Source organism: Cryptomeria japonica, chromosome 1, assembly GCF_030272615.1.
Source record: "Cryptomeria japonica chromosome 1, Sugi_1.0, whole genome shotgun sequence".
NCBI classification, from domain to species: Eukaryota; Viridiplantae; Streptophyta; class Pinopsida; order Cupressales; family Cupressaceae; genus Cryptomeria; species Cryptomeria japonica.
Window position 1 is genome coordinate 116,842,931 of NC_081405.1, and position 16,767 is coordinate 116,859,697.

At 37.6% G+C, this 16,767-nt stretch overlaps 1 protein-coding gene across 1 annotated transcript in view; it reads left to right on the forward strand.

Moving 5' to 3' along the window:
* Positions 1-4,876: 4,876 nt before the first annotated feature.
* LOC131026827 (uncharacterized) overlaps positions 4,877-16,767 on the forward strand; it is a 48,203-nt gene continuing 36,312 nt past the window's right edge. Inside the window, exons 1-3 of the mRNA XM_057956818.2 lie at positions 4,877-5,107; positions 5,214-5,882; positions 16,508-16,720. Of these exons, the coding sequence (XP_057812801.2) occupies positions 5,078-5,107; positions 5,214-5,882; positions 16,508-16,720 (912 nt within the window). The 5' untranslated portion in view covers positions 4,877-5,077. The remainder of the gene's footprint in view (positions 5,108-5,213; positions 5,883-16,507; positions 16,721-16,767) is intronic.

Here is a 16,767-nt window from a genome sequence, read left to right on the forward strand (position 1 = left end):
AAACCTAGGGATTATGATATCCTTATGAGAATGAATAACCCAGTTCCCCGCTATCCCATTCTGATAATTGGCGACCCTATTGCATTCAAAGCTCTTCGCTCTGTTAGGAGCAAAAATCTCATATTCCTCTCTTGGATTCTCCTATTAAAGAAGCCTCCTCGTGAGAAATGGTTGAGTAACTATCTAGAGGCGGAGAATATCATGGTCATCCCTGATAATATGCCAATCCCGTGCTCCCCTGCCGACCCATCAGCATCAAAGCCAGGAAGCTCTAGCTCCAAGCCTCTCCACAAGCCAAGCAAGAAGAGTTGAAGCTCCTCCAGGATGACATGCTTCTAGGCATTTGTTCTGTTATCAAAGGACCCCTTTTTTGTTTCGGAAGTAACATAACATTTTCTTTGGGTATTTTTACTTAGCTTATAAACTCTTTAGAAAAGTTTCATAAATATGTTTAAGCTTTGCTAATACTCTCTCGGTGAACTTCAAACGATATTGCCTCTAGTCGTTTCTAAGTTTCTGTTATATTTTGGACATATATAGACATGCAACCATATATCCACATTTATATACAGATATATGTATATATGCTTATATATTTGCAAAATATGGTTCTTTCATATTCTGATTCTTATTTCTAGTATTCTTGGGCCGGACCCGCTTAGATGTTCATTCATTTCTCTTTAAGCCTCTCATAATACACTTAGGGCATGAAGGAATATTTGTTTAATCAATACTTATGATGAATGATAGCCCATTGTGCTATCTATGTTGGAAGGGTCGAAGCTTCCTTTGGAAGGCAAGCGACTAGGACTCTGCATTCGGGGATCCTTTTGTGTAAATTTTGATCTTTCATGGTGATATGTCTTTGTTTGGATCTTCTAAGTTATGGGCTGTTATGACACCAGGATGCTTTATCTTAGCTTCAAGATTTTGTCAAGCTATGTTTACTCTATGCTACATCTTCTTCTCTGTGTGTGATCGGTCTTAGTTACCTTCAGGCTCTCAAGGCCTGTCATTATCACAATTCAGACACACACACCACCACACACACACACGCACACACACACACACACACACACACACACACACACACACACACACACACACATATTCATACATACATCTTCATAACCATATTTAAATACAGTTATATGTATATATGTACATAAATATTCTTAATTACCTGCTTTTTATTTAGACTTTGAAAATTAATAGACTCTGAGGTATATTTCAATATTCATCTTTCTTTCAAATTTAGTTTCTCCCTAGTATTCTCCAGAATAATATTATTAGATTTAGGTTCGCTCTGATAAGCTGTGTTTATACTTTGATCTTCATAAGTTTCGAGCTATAATGACACTGGGAAGCTTTATCTTAGCTTCAAGATTTTGTTAATCTGTGTTTAGGCTTTGCTACATCTTCTTCTGTGTATGACTGGTCCCAGTTACCCTCAGGCTCTCTAAGCCTTTCATGACCGTAATTTAGACCTATATTTAATATATATATATATATATATATATATATATATATATATATATATATATATATATATATATATATATATATATATATATATATATATATGTATCTACATACATACATACATACATATATATATATATGTGTGTGTGTGTGTGTGTGTGTGTGAACACCAATATATACATTTATATACGAGGAATATATTTAGGATTTCATCTTTATAACCATATTTTTATATAGTTATATGTATATATGTTCATATATAACCTTAATTACATGCCTTTTTTCTCAGATTTTAATATTAATAGACTCTGATGTATATTTCAATATTCATCTTCTTTCAATTTTAACTTCTCCCTATTTATCTCAAGAATAATATTATTAACATTGGGGACGATCTGATATCTCACTTATGCTTGCCCATGACACTTAACTAGGGCTGGAAGGCTCTTGTTTGAAATATTTTCTAGGATAGAAGGTAGCTCCCCGCGATCTCTCTGTAGAAATATTTATGGAATTGTCTATTTGTTCATTGAGTTTATCTTTCATTCTTCCATGGGTAATCATTGACCATACATTATGTTTTTGAAGATTTTCGATACTAATATCTTGAGTTTTGCATCTTCTCAGGGTGACCATACAGGCAGGTAGGTCTAATTTGTAAGTCAGAAGCTGACCTTTGTTTGGTTTTCCTTCTCCTAACATTCTGGTAAGAAATATTTAAGATTCTGTGCAGCTTAGGGAGCAGAGCATGCTTAACCATGTTTTTCAGGAATAGAAAGGGTTGTCGCTTTCAAGTAGCAGGATCATTCCAAGAGAAGGGTAGTATGTTGGTCAACTTTACAGAAAGGACTCTTACATGCAATCCTCATGTCTATTTTGGACAAGATCCCTCGTGATCCTTTATCTCCATTTGTAACTTAAGTCTTAATATTTCTTCTGATCCTTGAGGGATCTGGGCTAGACCAGAGGTTTTCTTTCCTACTGGCGCCCACACTGAATGGAGGTGTAAATGTAAATGTAAATATTTTTTAATTAATAAAATTCCTTGGCCTCGACCTTTTATCGATAAAAAAAAACAAAAAAACATCTCATTGTAGTGATTTAGTTTGCTTTAATTACTAATAAATGTTTTCATTATTATTCCATACACTGTTTGTATTACTAAATATCCAAGTGATTTTCTAATTGTTCCTTAACCATAATCCAAACAATGTATTTACTTTTATCATAACCATAATATTAAACTAAATACTATAACCCTAACCCTAACAATGATGTAAACCTTAGCCATAACCATAATATTAAACTTAACCCTAACACTAAACCCTAATCCTAATCAATTATGATCCTAACCCTACCCCCATTTATAATTATAACCCTAACCCTATCCTTAAATTTGATATAATCTCTAAACATAATTGTAACACTAATAATAAACCCTAACCCTAACCATAAACTTAGCCCTAACACTAAACCCTAATTGTAATTGTAAACCTAAAGCAAACCCTAACAATTATCATAACTCTAACCCTAACCCTAACCCTAACAATGATGTAAACCTTAACTATAACCATAATACTAAACTTAACCCTAACACTAAACCCTAATCCTAACCATAACCACACATTAAATAATCATAAATCAAATCATAATCCTAACCCTACCCCAAGTTATAATTATAATCCCAACCTTAACCCTAAATTTGATATAAACTCCAAACATAATTGTAACACTAATAATAAACCCTAACCCTAACCATAAACTTAACCCTACCATTAAACCCTAACCCTAACGTTAATTGTAATCCTTAACCCTAACCCTAAACCTAAACTTAACCCTAATCATAACCCTAACCCTAACCCTAACCCTAACACTAATAGTGATGCAAACCTTGGTCTTTACCATAATAGTAACCCTAACCCTAACCCTAACCCTAACCCTAACTATAATTCTAAACCTAAACCAAACCCTAACTTTGATGTGAACCCTAATCCTAGCCCTAGAAATGATTTGAACCTTAACTCTAACCTTAATACTAACCTTAACCCTGACCCTAACTGTAACCCTTACTATTTCACTAAATGTTTAGTGATTAAATTAATTACGAATTATGCCATCCTTCACATATGACAAATATTGATAATTATTTCATATAATTTTCACCATTATCATAACCCTAGCCCTAATCCTAACCCTAGTCCTAACCCTAACCCTAACCCTAACTCTAACCCTAACCCTACAATGATGTAAACCTTAACCCTAACCATAATACTAACCTTAACCTGAACACTAAACCCTAACCCTAACCCTAACCATACATTAAATAATCATAATCCTAACCCTACCCCCAATTATAATTATAACCCTAACCATAAACCTAAATTTGATGTAAACTCTAAACATAATTGTAACACTAACAATAAACCCTAACTCTAACCATAAACTTAACCCTAACACTAAACCCTAACCCTAACAGTAATCCTAACCTTAATTGTAATCCTTAACCCTAACCCTAACCATAATCCTAAACCTAAGCCAAACCCTAACATTGATACTCACCCTAACCATGATATAAATCCTAACCATTATCATAACCTTAACCCTGAAATCTAACCCTAATCATAACCCTAACCCTAACGCCAACCCTAGCAATGATGTAAACCTTATCCTTGACCATAACAGTAACCTTAACCCTAACTGTAATCCTAAATCCTAACCCTAACCATAATTCTAAACCTAAACCGAACCCTAACCTTGATGTGAACCCTAATCGTAACCCTAACAATGATGTAAACCTTAACTCTAAACATAATACTAACCTTAACCCTAACCCTATCCGTAACCATAATACTGACTATTAAATAATGTTTTATACTATCATTAAATAATGTCTAATATATATCTTACATTTTAGTATATGCTTTATTCTTGTAAGAGATACATTTGTTAAAAATAGTCTAAATAGATATATTTCATATATCTCTACACAATAATATTATAATATTATAATATTATAATATAATTCAATTCAAGAAAAAATACTATATAATTATATATTGCATTTATTTTATGTTTTCCACGTCGCGCTGTGTGACTGCCACTAGCATATATACCTTAAATTTTAATTTAATCTATATAAAATATGCCGAGAGATATCCTTCTCGAGGCGCCTATTTTTAATCAATTTTACACCCTAAAGTCAAATAGGCCCCTAGAAAAGGATATCTCTCAACATATTTTATATAGATTAAATTAAAATTTAAGATATATATGCTAGTTATCATTAAAATCAACTATATCACACTCTATTAAAAAAAAAAAAACAGCTTTCCTACTAGATATAACCAATAATTTTAACATAAAAAAAACATAAAAAAAAACACATACCTAGCAACAGAAAATGCCTTTCTAAACATTATGCATCTTCGCTTTGTGTGAGCCTTACATATGCCGCTTCTTTTTTAATCCACAGTCCGTATTGAACTACTGAAATAATAACCATTACTCAAATTCAAGTATATTCTTCTCAAAATCTGTAAGCTATGCATCTCTTCTGCATTGCTCTGCAGGGCATCTGAACATCTATAATCAAATAATGGCTTCAGACGACGAAGGAGATTTTCACGTCAGTATTCAAATCTGTCTTCACTCTTGAAACAAGTTTTTCCTCATTCTAAGAATGTTTTTCTTCCTTTATTCTTACAAAACATGCTTACTTTTTCTCTGTACAGGAGGAGCAGGGTCCGCCTGTAGTAGACGAAGCTAATGTACAGGAGGGCTTCCGAGCGTTTTTTCCCCTCGCGTTCGGAAAACAAGAAAAAAAACAAGTTTCTTTGGAATCGATACATTCCGCTACAAAACGCCCACATGATCCACAGCCACAGCCGCTGAAACCCCAATCTGGCAAAAAAGGTTGGCTGCAGGATTTGAACCCCAAACCTCCCAGGCCTCCAATTGGGCCTCAGAGGCCTCCTTCAAATTTGGTAGAACTTCCCAGGTCTCCAATTGGGCCTCAGAGGCCTCCTTCAAATTTGGTAGAACTTCCCAGGTCTCCAATTGGGCCTCAGAGACCTCCTCCAGATTCGGCAGAACCCATTGTAGGACCTCCCAGGCCTACATATTTGGAAGAATCCGCGATCGGAGATGAAGAGGATTCTGATCAATTGGTAGGACCTCCAAGGCCACCCCAATTTAGTGGAGATGATGATGAGGAAGAGGGGCATTTGATAGGTCCTCCGAGACCGCCGCCAAATTTAGAGGAAGAAGGAAATGATGGAAGTTTTGAAGCTATGACTTACAGAAGAGAGGATGGAACTAGCGATGAGCATTCGGATGAAGAGGGAGGTGATATATTTAGAGTGCCTCTAAGTAATGAGATTGTGCTCAAAGGACATACCAAGGTTTGAATTCTAGGCCTTGATTGGATAAATTATTTGAATACGCGAATTTTTAATATGTGTATGAATTTTATACTTTCTCATTGAGTTAAATTTTTTCACATGAGTTTCAATTTCTAGGGATTTTTAAATTCTGTGTCTTTTTGTGTCGCTCTTAATTGTCCCGACCCAGATTAATTTAGCGAAAAAGATCTTTCTCCACATTGAGGTTTGCTAAATTTGCTATTGGATAGTCCCACCCGATGAGGCCTAAAACTTGCTCCATAAGGGAACTGTTTTGCTTTACCTTGTTCAAAATTTGTACTCCTTAGGATTTATCATGGGACCAAGTTCTGACCAAAACCAGTCCGGGCTTGTCCACGGTTGTCATGGGTACCTTAATACGAAATCCATTCCTGATAGATCATGTTCAATGCATAAATCCTTCTAATTAGTATTTCATTCAAATATTACCAATGTAACCTTTATATATCTGAAAGATGCTTTGGAAGTTCAAGCTACCTTTATTTTGAGATTACGATTGATGCTGAGTACCTACGTTTTGGGCCTGTTCCTATATGTATCTTCTATTAACAGACCAAAATCTCCGTAGCAATGACCAATGTGAGACAGAGGAATTGGTGTGTACTATAGATTCCTATTAGTACAGTCAGAAAACTACTCCGCTGTAATACTAGAATACTTAAAAAATATGTGTCTGCCATCACCTTGAACAAAGTCTGAAATCCTTCATCTGGCATTAGTGACAGTTAAGATATTGATGTAAAACAAACTCAGATTTTTTTTGTATAAATTACAGAATTTTATATTCAATTCATAAAATGTCTAATAAAAGTCGAAACCTGTTTATAATATATATCCAACGAAATGCTAAATTTCCATGACTCAAATTATCTGATTGAAAAAATGCAGTCTTAGTACAATTCACAAAAATCTGGAAATTTTGATAGCTTTAGAAGACCCCGATTTCAGCAAATGAATAATAATACATCACAGGGTATACTAATATAACTAAAAAGAGCTTTTTTGTTTTCTCCTGCCAAACCAAAAATTTGAGACTCTTGGTTTCCTTTTCCAAAAGTTAAAACCATTAAGCACAAGCTATATTTAGACAAATAACTTAATAAGTCATCCCAGCTACACTTTCAGATGGCCCTAAAATCCTGCAGAGTAGCCCTTTTAGGTATCATTAAGGCGTGCCCAAGCTTTGCATCAATAAAAAATATTTTTAGGATTGAAATACTTAACAAATGTATGGCTCTTTTATGTGCTGTCTTGCCTTGGAGATTATTACTTGAATGTCTCTGATCCTCATATGCCAGTTTGATGCTCCGCTATTGTCATGGAGGATAATGGTTTGGGATTCTAGATGCACAAGTTATCAATCTAAGTATGGCACCAAATTCTGCTTTTGCTTGACCGATTATTCCCTGGGGAACAACCAATCATATTCTTCCAGCAAATGTTGAAGAATTTTCTCTCCTCCACACCATGTTGGATTCTAAGCAGTATTGATGTCTCCAGTTATATCTCATGCTATGGGCTTATCGAACCAGTGTTTGGAAAGCCATGGGGAAAACTCCATTGCAGTTGATCAAGCTCTTTAATATGTGTAACAACAAAGAGTGATGGGCCTCTTATCTAGCCGAGTTAAAGCGGTTGGATGGATGCTTGAGCACAACAATGCTTGCTAGATGCATAATTTTTTTTTTTATATTAATTATAGATAAACCGCATTACATCATTGAGTTTTTGCGAAAAAGACTCTTAAACTGCTGTTCCAGGCATATAGCCACTGTCAAATAGACTACACCAAAACATAAGTCTGGTACAAAAGGTTGTATTACATCATAATCAAAACTACTAAGCAGAATAGACTGATTAGAGGTTTCTACTTTCACTGTATTTCTCCCAATCCCAGTGGCCTAGAAGAGGAGAGACCACGGACAGCTCTTCATTGGACCTTACTTCTTCAATGTCAGAGTTCCTGTCTCTGTTAAAGTAAATTCTTGTGCCATGCTTAGCCTTTTCCTTGTCAGGTTTGATTCGTTCTTTCTCATTGTACTTATAATGAAACTCCATCGGTTCCTTGTGAAAATGTAGGATTGGTCTCTGTATTGTATGCCCAGGTGTGTCCACACCTCATTTCCTGTCTGTTAACTGTCACAATGCCGTCTCCCAATAGCTTTGAGAACTTTGAGTTAGGGATGTCCATAGTGACCGTTACTTGCAAAGCAACAATAAAGTATGTGAGTTGTTTGTTTGACTCAGTAAGCAACCTTCTAACCCCATTAAATTTCTCATCATTTCTATTCTTCCAAATGTACCAAAGTATTTCAGTAGACAAAGACAGTCAAAACATATTATACATTTTCTTCATCTTGCTAACAGATCCAATTAAAATCTCCAACCGGTTATTATGATTATTGATATTCCAATTATTTAAGCCATTACAAAAAATAGATCAAATTTCCTTAGTATGTAAGCAATCAAAAAATATGTACCTGATAGTCTCAGGCTTCCTGCACAAGGTACACATGTCAGTATCAGAATTCTGCATTTTGTATGGCAGCCTTTGCGAGGTCAGCAACCACCTAAAACACACCTTTATTGGCTCAATAACATTGGACTTTACAGTCTTAAAGTTTTTTTGCCGCATTAGGTTATCCAATTGAATGTTCCAGCTATTATTCAAGTAATAAAAAATAGAAGAACTGTTAGTCAGAGATTTATGCACATCTTTGGTTTTAATTTTACACAACTGAGAACCATCAATCTATTTGAACTCCGCAAACTGCTCTTCTTCCTCCACACAGCAAACAGGAGGCTTAACAACCAGACAGGCCTCTCTTAAGGATTGTGTAATTCCTCCAATTAGATTTGGGGATCTGGTACATCTGTCTCAGAGAAGCCCATTCAATTAATTGCTCATTATTGAACACATCTTTAAAGCACTTAATACCTTGTGAGCCCATTTATTGGCAAAACATCCTTGAATCAGTGCAAGCTGTTTCCCTTTGTGCTCAAGGTTCCACCAAATGGACCTAGCACCATAAATTTTATTACTGTTTTGGTAAAATTTGTTGTTAATGATCTTATCTTTAACTAACTCCCAAGCTTTCCATAAACCATTGAAGTCTTTAGACCCTGCAGGGATAATTACATATCTACGGGTATGGAGATCACTGATGGACAAACCTTTCCAATGCTTGGTATCTTTAGTGGAGGCAAGGGTAATGTTATTTCTGACTAGGACCTTCCGAGGTTCACTCCCTTCCAGATCTCTGATGATCCATTTGACAGCAAGAACAATTCCTTTTTTTTTCAAGTCTTTGAGGCACAACCCTCCATACTTGTTATCCATGCAACACCAATCCCAATTAATTGAGTGCTTTTTCTTTTTCCCTTTACCATCGGACTAGAGGAAGCCTCTAATCCTCTTCTGAATATCATTTACTTGGTAGCTGTTGAACAGCCAGACTGAGGCATAACAAATGTTGTAGGAAGACAAGATTATCTGACAAACCTGAATCCTCCCCCCTAAGGAGAGGTATTTCTTGTTTCAACCATCCAACTTCTTCTCAATTTTTGTTTTGATCTATAGCCACATTTCCTTCAAGTTTGGATTAATGGCAAATGGGATTCCCAAGTACCTAACTTGCTTGTGGGGACCTCCCTATTGAAAGTCATGTTTTTTTCATCAATCAGGAGGCACTTTTGTTCCTAGTTCTCGAATTCATTTTGCTCCATTTTCCCAAAGGGTTGAATCCAGTACTGACAGGTATCATTCCCCCGAGAATAAAATTTTCCTTCAAGCCCTTCAACCAATCAATGCGACCTTGAAGAGCAGATTTAGCTAGGACCTGAGCAGTCTCCTGAAAACTCGCTTCTGACAGAAAACTTTGAGTATTCAGAGAAGCGTTTGTCATTCCCAATAAAATGGTTCGATAGGCACTTCAGCCCATCCTAGCATGATAGATCTGGCCTTTGACACCTTGGCCCTTGAGGCAAGATAGAAATAGTCAAGTTTTTGAATCAGGTTATCAACATTTTTCTCTTCCAGTTCTATAAAGCTAGCAGTATCATCAGCAAACTGTATGTTCAGTAAGTCATTATTATCAGGCAGTGTGATGCCTTTGATCCTTGGGATTTGGCCACAGTCCCTAAGAAGACAATGGACTGCATCTAAGGCTATTACAAATAGAGCAGGTGCCAATGAACATCCTGTCTGATGGACCATTTCAAGGGAAAAGCCTCAGTTAAGATCCCATTTACATCTACTTATGCTGAGGCATCCTTCAGCAGGGTATTGACCATCATGCAGACTCACTAGGAAACCCAGAAGCCTCCAAAGTTATCATCAAGAAAGGCCATTCAACTCTGTCATATGCTTTTTCAAAATTCAAAATGAGCATGGCTGAGTTTTGTTTAGAGATTCTTGCCCATTCCGTGGCTTCCCAACTAGTGATCAGATTCTCAAGTATATATCTGCCCTTAATGAAGCCAGTTTGGGTACTGTTGACAAATTTGGGAAGCACCTCCACTAGCCTTTTGGCCAATATTTTGGCAAGAATTTTGTAAGGTATATTAAGGAGAGTGATAGGTCTCCAATTCTTAATCAAGGTTGATCTCCTTTATTTGGGAGGAGTTTTATGATTCCTTTGTTTATATTCTTTCCTAGGGATCCTTTAATCAATGCTTCCTTATAAACTAACAACAGGTCCTTGGTGATGCAATCAATATTGGTTTTGTAGAACTCGATAGGCAATCCATCTCCTCCTGGACATTTATCATTGTTTAGGGATAAGATAACATTCTTCACCTCATCTAGGGAGATTTCTTTTCTCAAAGCACTACTATCCCCTTAAGTGATTTTCACAGGGATCATCTTTCTAATTCCTTCCCTAGCTTTGACATTACTTTCTTGATGCCTTTCAGAAATAAAAAGATTCTTATAGAACAGATAGAATTGTTTTTCTGATCTCTTCTTGATTGGTAAAAGTTTAAAACAGAGACCTTCATTACTGATCTTGTCTATTTTCTCTCTAATTCCTTTCTCTTTCAGGTACCTACAAAAGAATTTGGTACCCTTATCCCCATTGCTGATCCAGTTAAGTCTTGATCTACTTTTGAGCCCTCGGATCTTATGGTGCTGCAACTTCCTTAGAGTGTTTTTGGCATAAGAAAGCTCCTCACAAAGCTTGATATTATTATTAGGATCTTCTTGAATCCTAATCTCAGCCTGAAGCAGATTTTCCTGCAAAATATTTTTTTATCTTCTCCTATCTAGTGCATATTTCTTTCCAATTGTTTGGAACAGGGTTTTCCACCCCTTGGTGTTACAATCCCATTTCTCAGTCTCCCTGGTCTCCCTCAACATCCACTTGTTGATCTCTTTAAGGGTGAAATCAACATCTCTGCAATCTTCATCCTTAAGTAAGGAGGTGTTCAATATGAAATATTATCCCTTTTGGAGTTTCATATCAGAGACATTTTTGATCAATATATTGGCAAGGATAGGATGATTATCGAAGAGACAATATGGATAGACCTACACACTGTTACCATCTTGATTTGGTTCAAAACTGAAGAAATCCCCATTAGCATAAAACTTGTCAAGCCTGCAATAGATTGTTTTGCCACCTTTTTGAGCATTGCACCAGGAATACCAGATGTTGTGGTTCTGATTTTTTTTCCCTTCATGGGGATCAAATAGATTGAGTTTGGCCTTCATTCTATACCAAGAGTGCTCAATTCCTTTCCATTCCATGTTTAGGCCCCCTATCTTATCTTCTCTATTTTCAACCATATTAAAAGTCTCCCCCCAAGAGCCATGGGATCTCTGGTAGGCTACATAGCCACTGCCATAAACCACATCTCTCCCTGTGGTCATTGGGAGCATAAATGGAGCATACACGAAAGGACGTCTCCCCATTATCAATGATAACCCACACAATCAAGTTACAAGGAGAGGTGCCAACTTTTTTGACATGTTGAGCTTATTTTTTTGAAATTAGGAGGGCTGCTTCCCCCCTTCATTTCTCATGCTTAGTGACAAATTGAATTGCATTTTTCCTAAGTAGTCTTAGGTTAGTTTCAAGAGCAAAGCCAGTAGCTTTCACCTCTTGGAGCAAAAGAATATCTTTCTCTTTTTCCATAATCTTAAACCTTCTAACAACATGCTTTCTGTCAGGAGATTCTAGTCCTCTGGCATTCCAAGAGATGCATCTAATGTTCATTGTCATGTTTGTTTAAGTTTGTTTCACTGCTGTTCTTGAAACTGTAGAAACATTTAGGAAGTCTGTTGCCAGACTCAACAATAACCAGGCTGCTTTTCTTTCTCTTTTTTTCCTTTGGGAATTCCAATTTGCCTTTACCAGCTGGTATCGCTTTCCCCACCTTTGGGGGTTTTAATTCCCTGTGATGCTTTTGATCTTGAATGGGTTTGGATCGTAGGTATCTCCTTACCTTTAGACATGTTATTATCTTCTACAGGATCTAAGCTAATCTCAGAGTCCAACCCATCATTTGAGTTAATAGGATCTTGAGGCTCAGTTGCCATATCATTGGGCTCAGAGGAAACCTCAAAATCCTTGGTTTCAGCCTTCAATCCACTGACTTCACCCTCCTTAGGGAGAGCCATGGTACTAAGAAGAGTCAGGTTATTGCCCCCGGAAAACTCACCCACAGAATGACCTTGAGCATCAACAGAATGATTATCCACCATCCCCCTATCGGTGACAGAATCCTGCTCACCCTGGGACTGATACATTTCCCTAGACACCACATCCTTGGCTAACTCTTTAGGCTCTATATTAGTCGACTTGGGGTTGAGTTGGTGATTCTCTGCATCCCCATGGCCCGTGGGGATGATGTGCAATCATAGTATTAACCCTCGGGATCCCTCTGTTGCTAAGTTTACCAGTTTCAAAACCTGAGACAATAGACTTAACCAGAAAATTATACTCACTCATTTTGCTTGGAGTCTTTGCCATCAGCCTTATTAGCACTTCTTAGGTCATTGAAGCCTTTTATAATATAGTTGGAAGTTGTCATTTCTCCTAGATTACCATCTATAGAGTTGTTACTACTCTTATCCAACGCCATGTTAAATTTAATCTTCTCAAGAACAAGTTGCTGGGCATTTTTAGCACCCTATGAGGGACCAAGCTCAGAAGGAACCGGGAGAGGGCAAGTGGAAGGAGGCAAGGTCTTCAAGGATGGGGAACCAAAATTAGCAACTTCATCTAGAGAGTCCAAATAGGGCTCCGAAGGAGAGGCAAAGGTATTTGGGGAAGCAAAGTCCATAGTGAGGGGGGCAGGCTTGGCCAGTGACTCCAATTGCTTAGAGGAAACTAAGGGTTTGGTGCAGGAGCACCTAGTTTTGAGTGCATTTTCTAGATTTTGGTGTGTTTGTCTTTAGTTTGGTTTAGGTTTGTGAATAATGGACCACTCATAGGTCCACATGTGTGTTTGATTGGCATTTGGAGGATGAATGTCAATTAGATCATGTATTTACTCAATTTTGGCTTATGAGCCCTTGTAAGCCTAAAATGGCATAAACTTGCATTTTGGTGTCAAACGTCTTGAAAAGCCTCATTTGGCATTGAGACATGTCATGTTAGTGTTTGCAAGTCATTCTAGGTGGTTTGGGATAAGTGACAATGCATAAAATGCAAAAATGCACGTTTTGGCAAAAGTTGTCAATGTTGCTCAACAACATTTTACAACTTTTGAGCAACTTTTTGAAAGTTTGAGCACATTGGTGGTTAGGCAACCTATGGAGAGTTGGTTAGGATCTAGATGGCATATAAATGCTCTGAGAATGAATGTAACCAGGTTGGTGAACGCCTTGAGCAAATTGGAATACATTGTGAAGACCTTTTTCCAGATTTACCTTGCATTTTCTCAAATTTTGAGCAGCAGTCCGTACTTCATGAATTGATTTCATTACTGTTCTTTCATGATTGTTTTATACATGTCTTTGTAGTGCTCAGGAGGCATTTGAGTTAGTTTTTGTTGCAGGTTGAATTGAGTATTTGATTTTATATTGCTCTCGGCCCGAGCAAGGGTTTTAGAGCCCAAACATGGTTCCAGCTTGAAGTCCTTTGAGTTTTGCTCAATAACCCTTGGGACTCGAGCCATGGAACCTTTGTACAGTGTATATAAACTTTGTTTTGGTTTGGAAGGCATTAAAAGGCCATTTGACATCATTTCCTAGGCGAGCTTAGTCATAGCCCGGTTAGGAAAATGATTGAAAATTTGCAAGTGCTTGCAGGGTTGATCAGTTTTGAAGATGCCAAGTGTTTGGCTTGAGTAAGTAGGGTATGACAGAGCCTATGTGGAAGGTTGGAGGTGTGGCAGACCAGGGAAGACATGAAACCCTTTGAAGAAGACAACTAAGCCCCAAAACCCTTCAAAAATACCATTTTCGGGTTCCGTACCTGTACGGACAGACCTGGTTACCTCACCTGATGAATCTCAAAGTTCATCCAAAAGTGTACGGACAGACCTGGTTACCTCACCTGATGAATCTCAAAGTTCATCCAAAAGGGTACTCAGATCATAAAAGAGTTTGCCTGGTTCTTTGAGACATTTTTGAGTAATTCCACAAAAACCGGTTAGGTAGGGCTAATTGGGGCTCTAGGGCTACTAGGCCTAGAAAATAGGAGAAAGAGGGAGTGATGGAGAAATGAATGAAACTCAATTGCAGAACTAGTTGATTGGCTTGGAAATACCTTAAGAACACCTGTTACAACCCCTGCAAGCATATGCTAGAAGATTGTTAGATTGAGGTTGGATTTACCTTTGTGAATCTCAACCATGCCTGAGCAGTCATTGAGCACAATTTGATTGGGAGCACTCCTAGAGAGTTTAAATGTTTTGATTTGTTGAAAGACCAGTGTAGAGTGAAGGGAGCCCACTAAGACATCACTTAACTTCCTATTGAGAAAGGATTGACTCTCTTTGAGAACCCCTCCCCGTCAGGGTTTAGCAAGACTATCCAAGGAGGAAGTAGGGAGAGCACTCTCCCCCCTCCCAACAGAGAGATTACTAACAGCATGAGCACCAAAGGAGAGATTGCCTTTATCATTAGCCTTAGAACCTTTAGCCTTGGCCTCTTGGGTACTAACAGAGCTAGAATGCACATCAACCTTGATTGGCTGTGTGGGTCCGTTGCGGACAATGTCACAAGCTAGTGGGTCCTCCACCGGTTGGTTAGCAATAGGGTGGTTCCCCATCTTCTTTTTAATAATAGGGCAATTCCTTCTTTTCTACACAGGAAATAGGCATTAAAGTCCCCCAAAATTTCAATGGGACAACTATGAACAGAAGCACCCAAATTAATATTCAAAACATCAGGAATGTCAACTTCTGGAGCGAGGGAAACCAAAATTCTAGAGTCTAAATGAGGAAGAGTGGATTTAGTTTCCTCCACCCTAAGAGTGTTTCCAAACAGGGCGAACAGTTAGGACAGAAAAGCCCAGCGAATGGGGGGTTACATTTTATTTAAGTTAACCATCTGGGGCTAGATAGGGCTAAAATTTCCTCGTTAATGGCTTCGGGTGACCATGCCGGGCCACAGAAGGTGCAGTTACCCACTGTCCAAAATTGCTTTTTAATAACATTAGATTGCATTTCATGATTTTTAAAGAAGAAGAGAAAGAGCTCTCTTTGAATTGTACAGTAGAAGGAAACATGAAATTCTCACTGCTTATTCCAAACATTCGGAATCCACTCATGAAGAAATTTGTGGGAGGTTGTTTTAGTAGAATCTAATGCAGCGAAGTATACAACAACATTTCTTAATCTACGAGACTCAGATTTAAATCTCATCGCATCAGCCATTTCCTTATTAGGGCAAATAGTGAGAGATTTAATGGGGGTAAGAGTGCACTTACCTTGTCATCCTCCTTGCCCTTGTCCATGATCACCAGGGTTGACAACACAGAATTTGGCAGAAGCCAAAACGGGTTTGTCTTCACTAGACAAGGCCTCACGGAAGGTTTTTTGTTTGACATGTTTCAAATCTGCAATATCAACTTTCTCTTCAACATGGTTGGCGGGAGGGCTAGAACCCTCTGCCATCACTTCACACGAAAATGCAGATGGCCGTAGTCCTCTGCAATAAAAGCTAGTTGCGCCAAAGAAAAAGCAACTGACATACAACACAGTGGAAACATTGGAGGGCAGGAATGAGGAAAGTTAAAAGGGAGAGAAGGAATGCTTACACAAACTAACACCTTAGGGGTCGCCACCAGTTCTGCAAGTCACATCAACACCCTCTAGGGTTTCCTTGCAGTTTGTGCCAGAGCCTTCCTTATCCTTTCAAGTTTCATTCAAAGGATCCTTTCTCGTTATCAAATGAATTCTCTCATTTTAATCAGATACATAATATTTTATAAACAATGAAGATAGTTAAAAAGAAATCAGAATAATTGTAATTAGAACTCATGGCAACAAAAAGTTGTGAGAGCATGAAAGCTTTTATTCCTCTTCCGTTAGGTACATCTGTTTAGAAGTGTAACTGCTTGTTTCTGTAGTTAAGAATTTTGATTTGCATATTTTAATATTTTTTTTTCCTTTCTGTTTTCTAACATTTGATTTCCGTTTCCATCTCTGCACAGATTGTTTCAGCTTTGGCTGTAGACCACACAGGTTCAAGGGTTCTTACGGGTAGCTATGACTATTCTGTTCGTATGTATGATTTCCAAGGTATGACTTCTCAGCTGAGATCATTTAGACAGCTAGAACCATTCGAAGGGCATCAAGTTCGCAGTCTAAGTTGGAGTCCAACTTCTGATCGTTTTTTGTGTGTAACTGGATCTGCCCAAGCAAAGGTGCTTGACCTTGCATTTTTCATTTATTATTTGATAGATATGCAGTT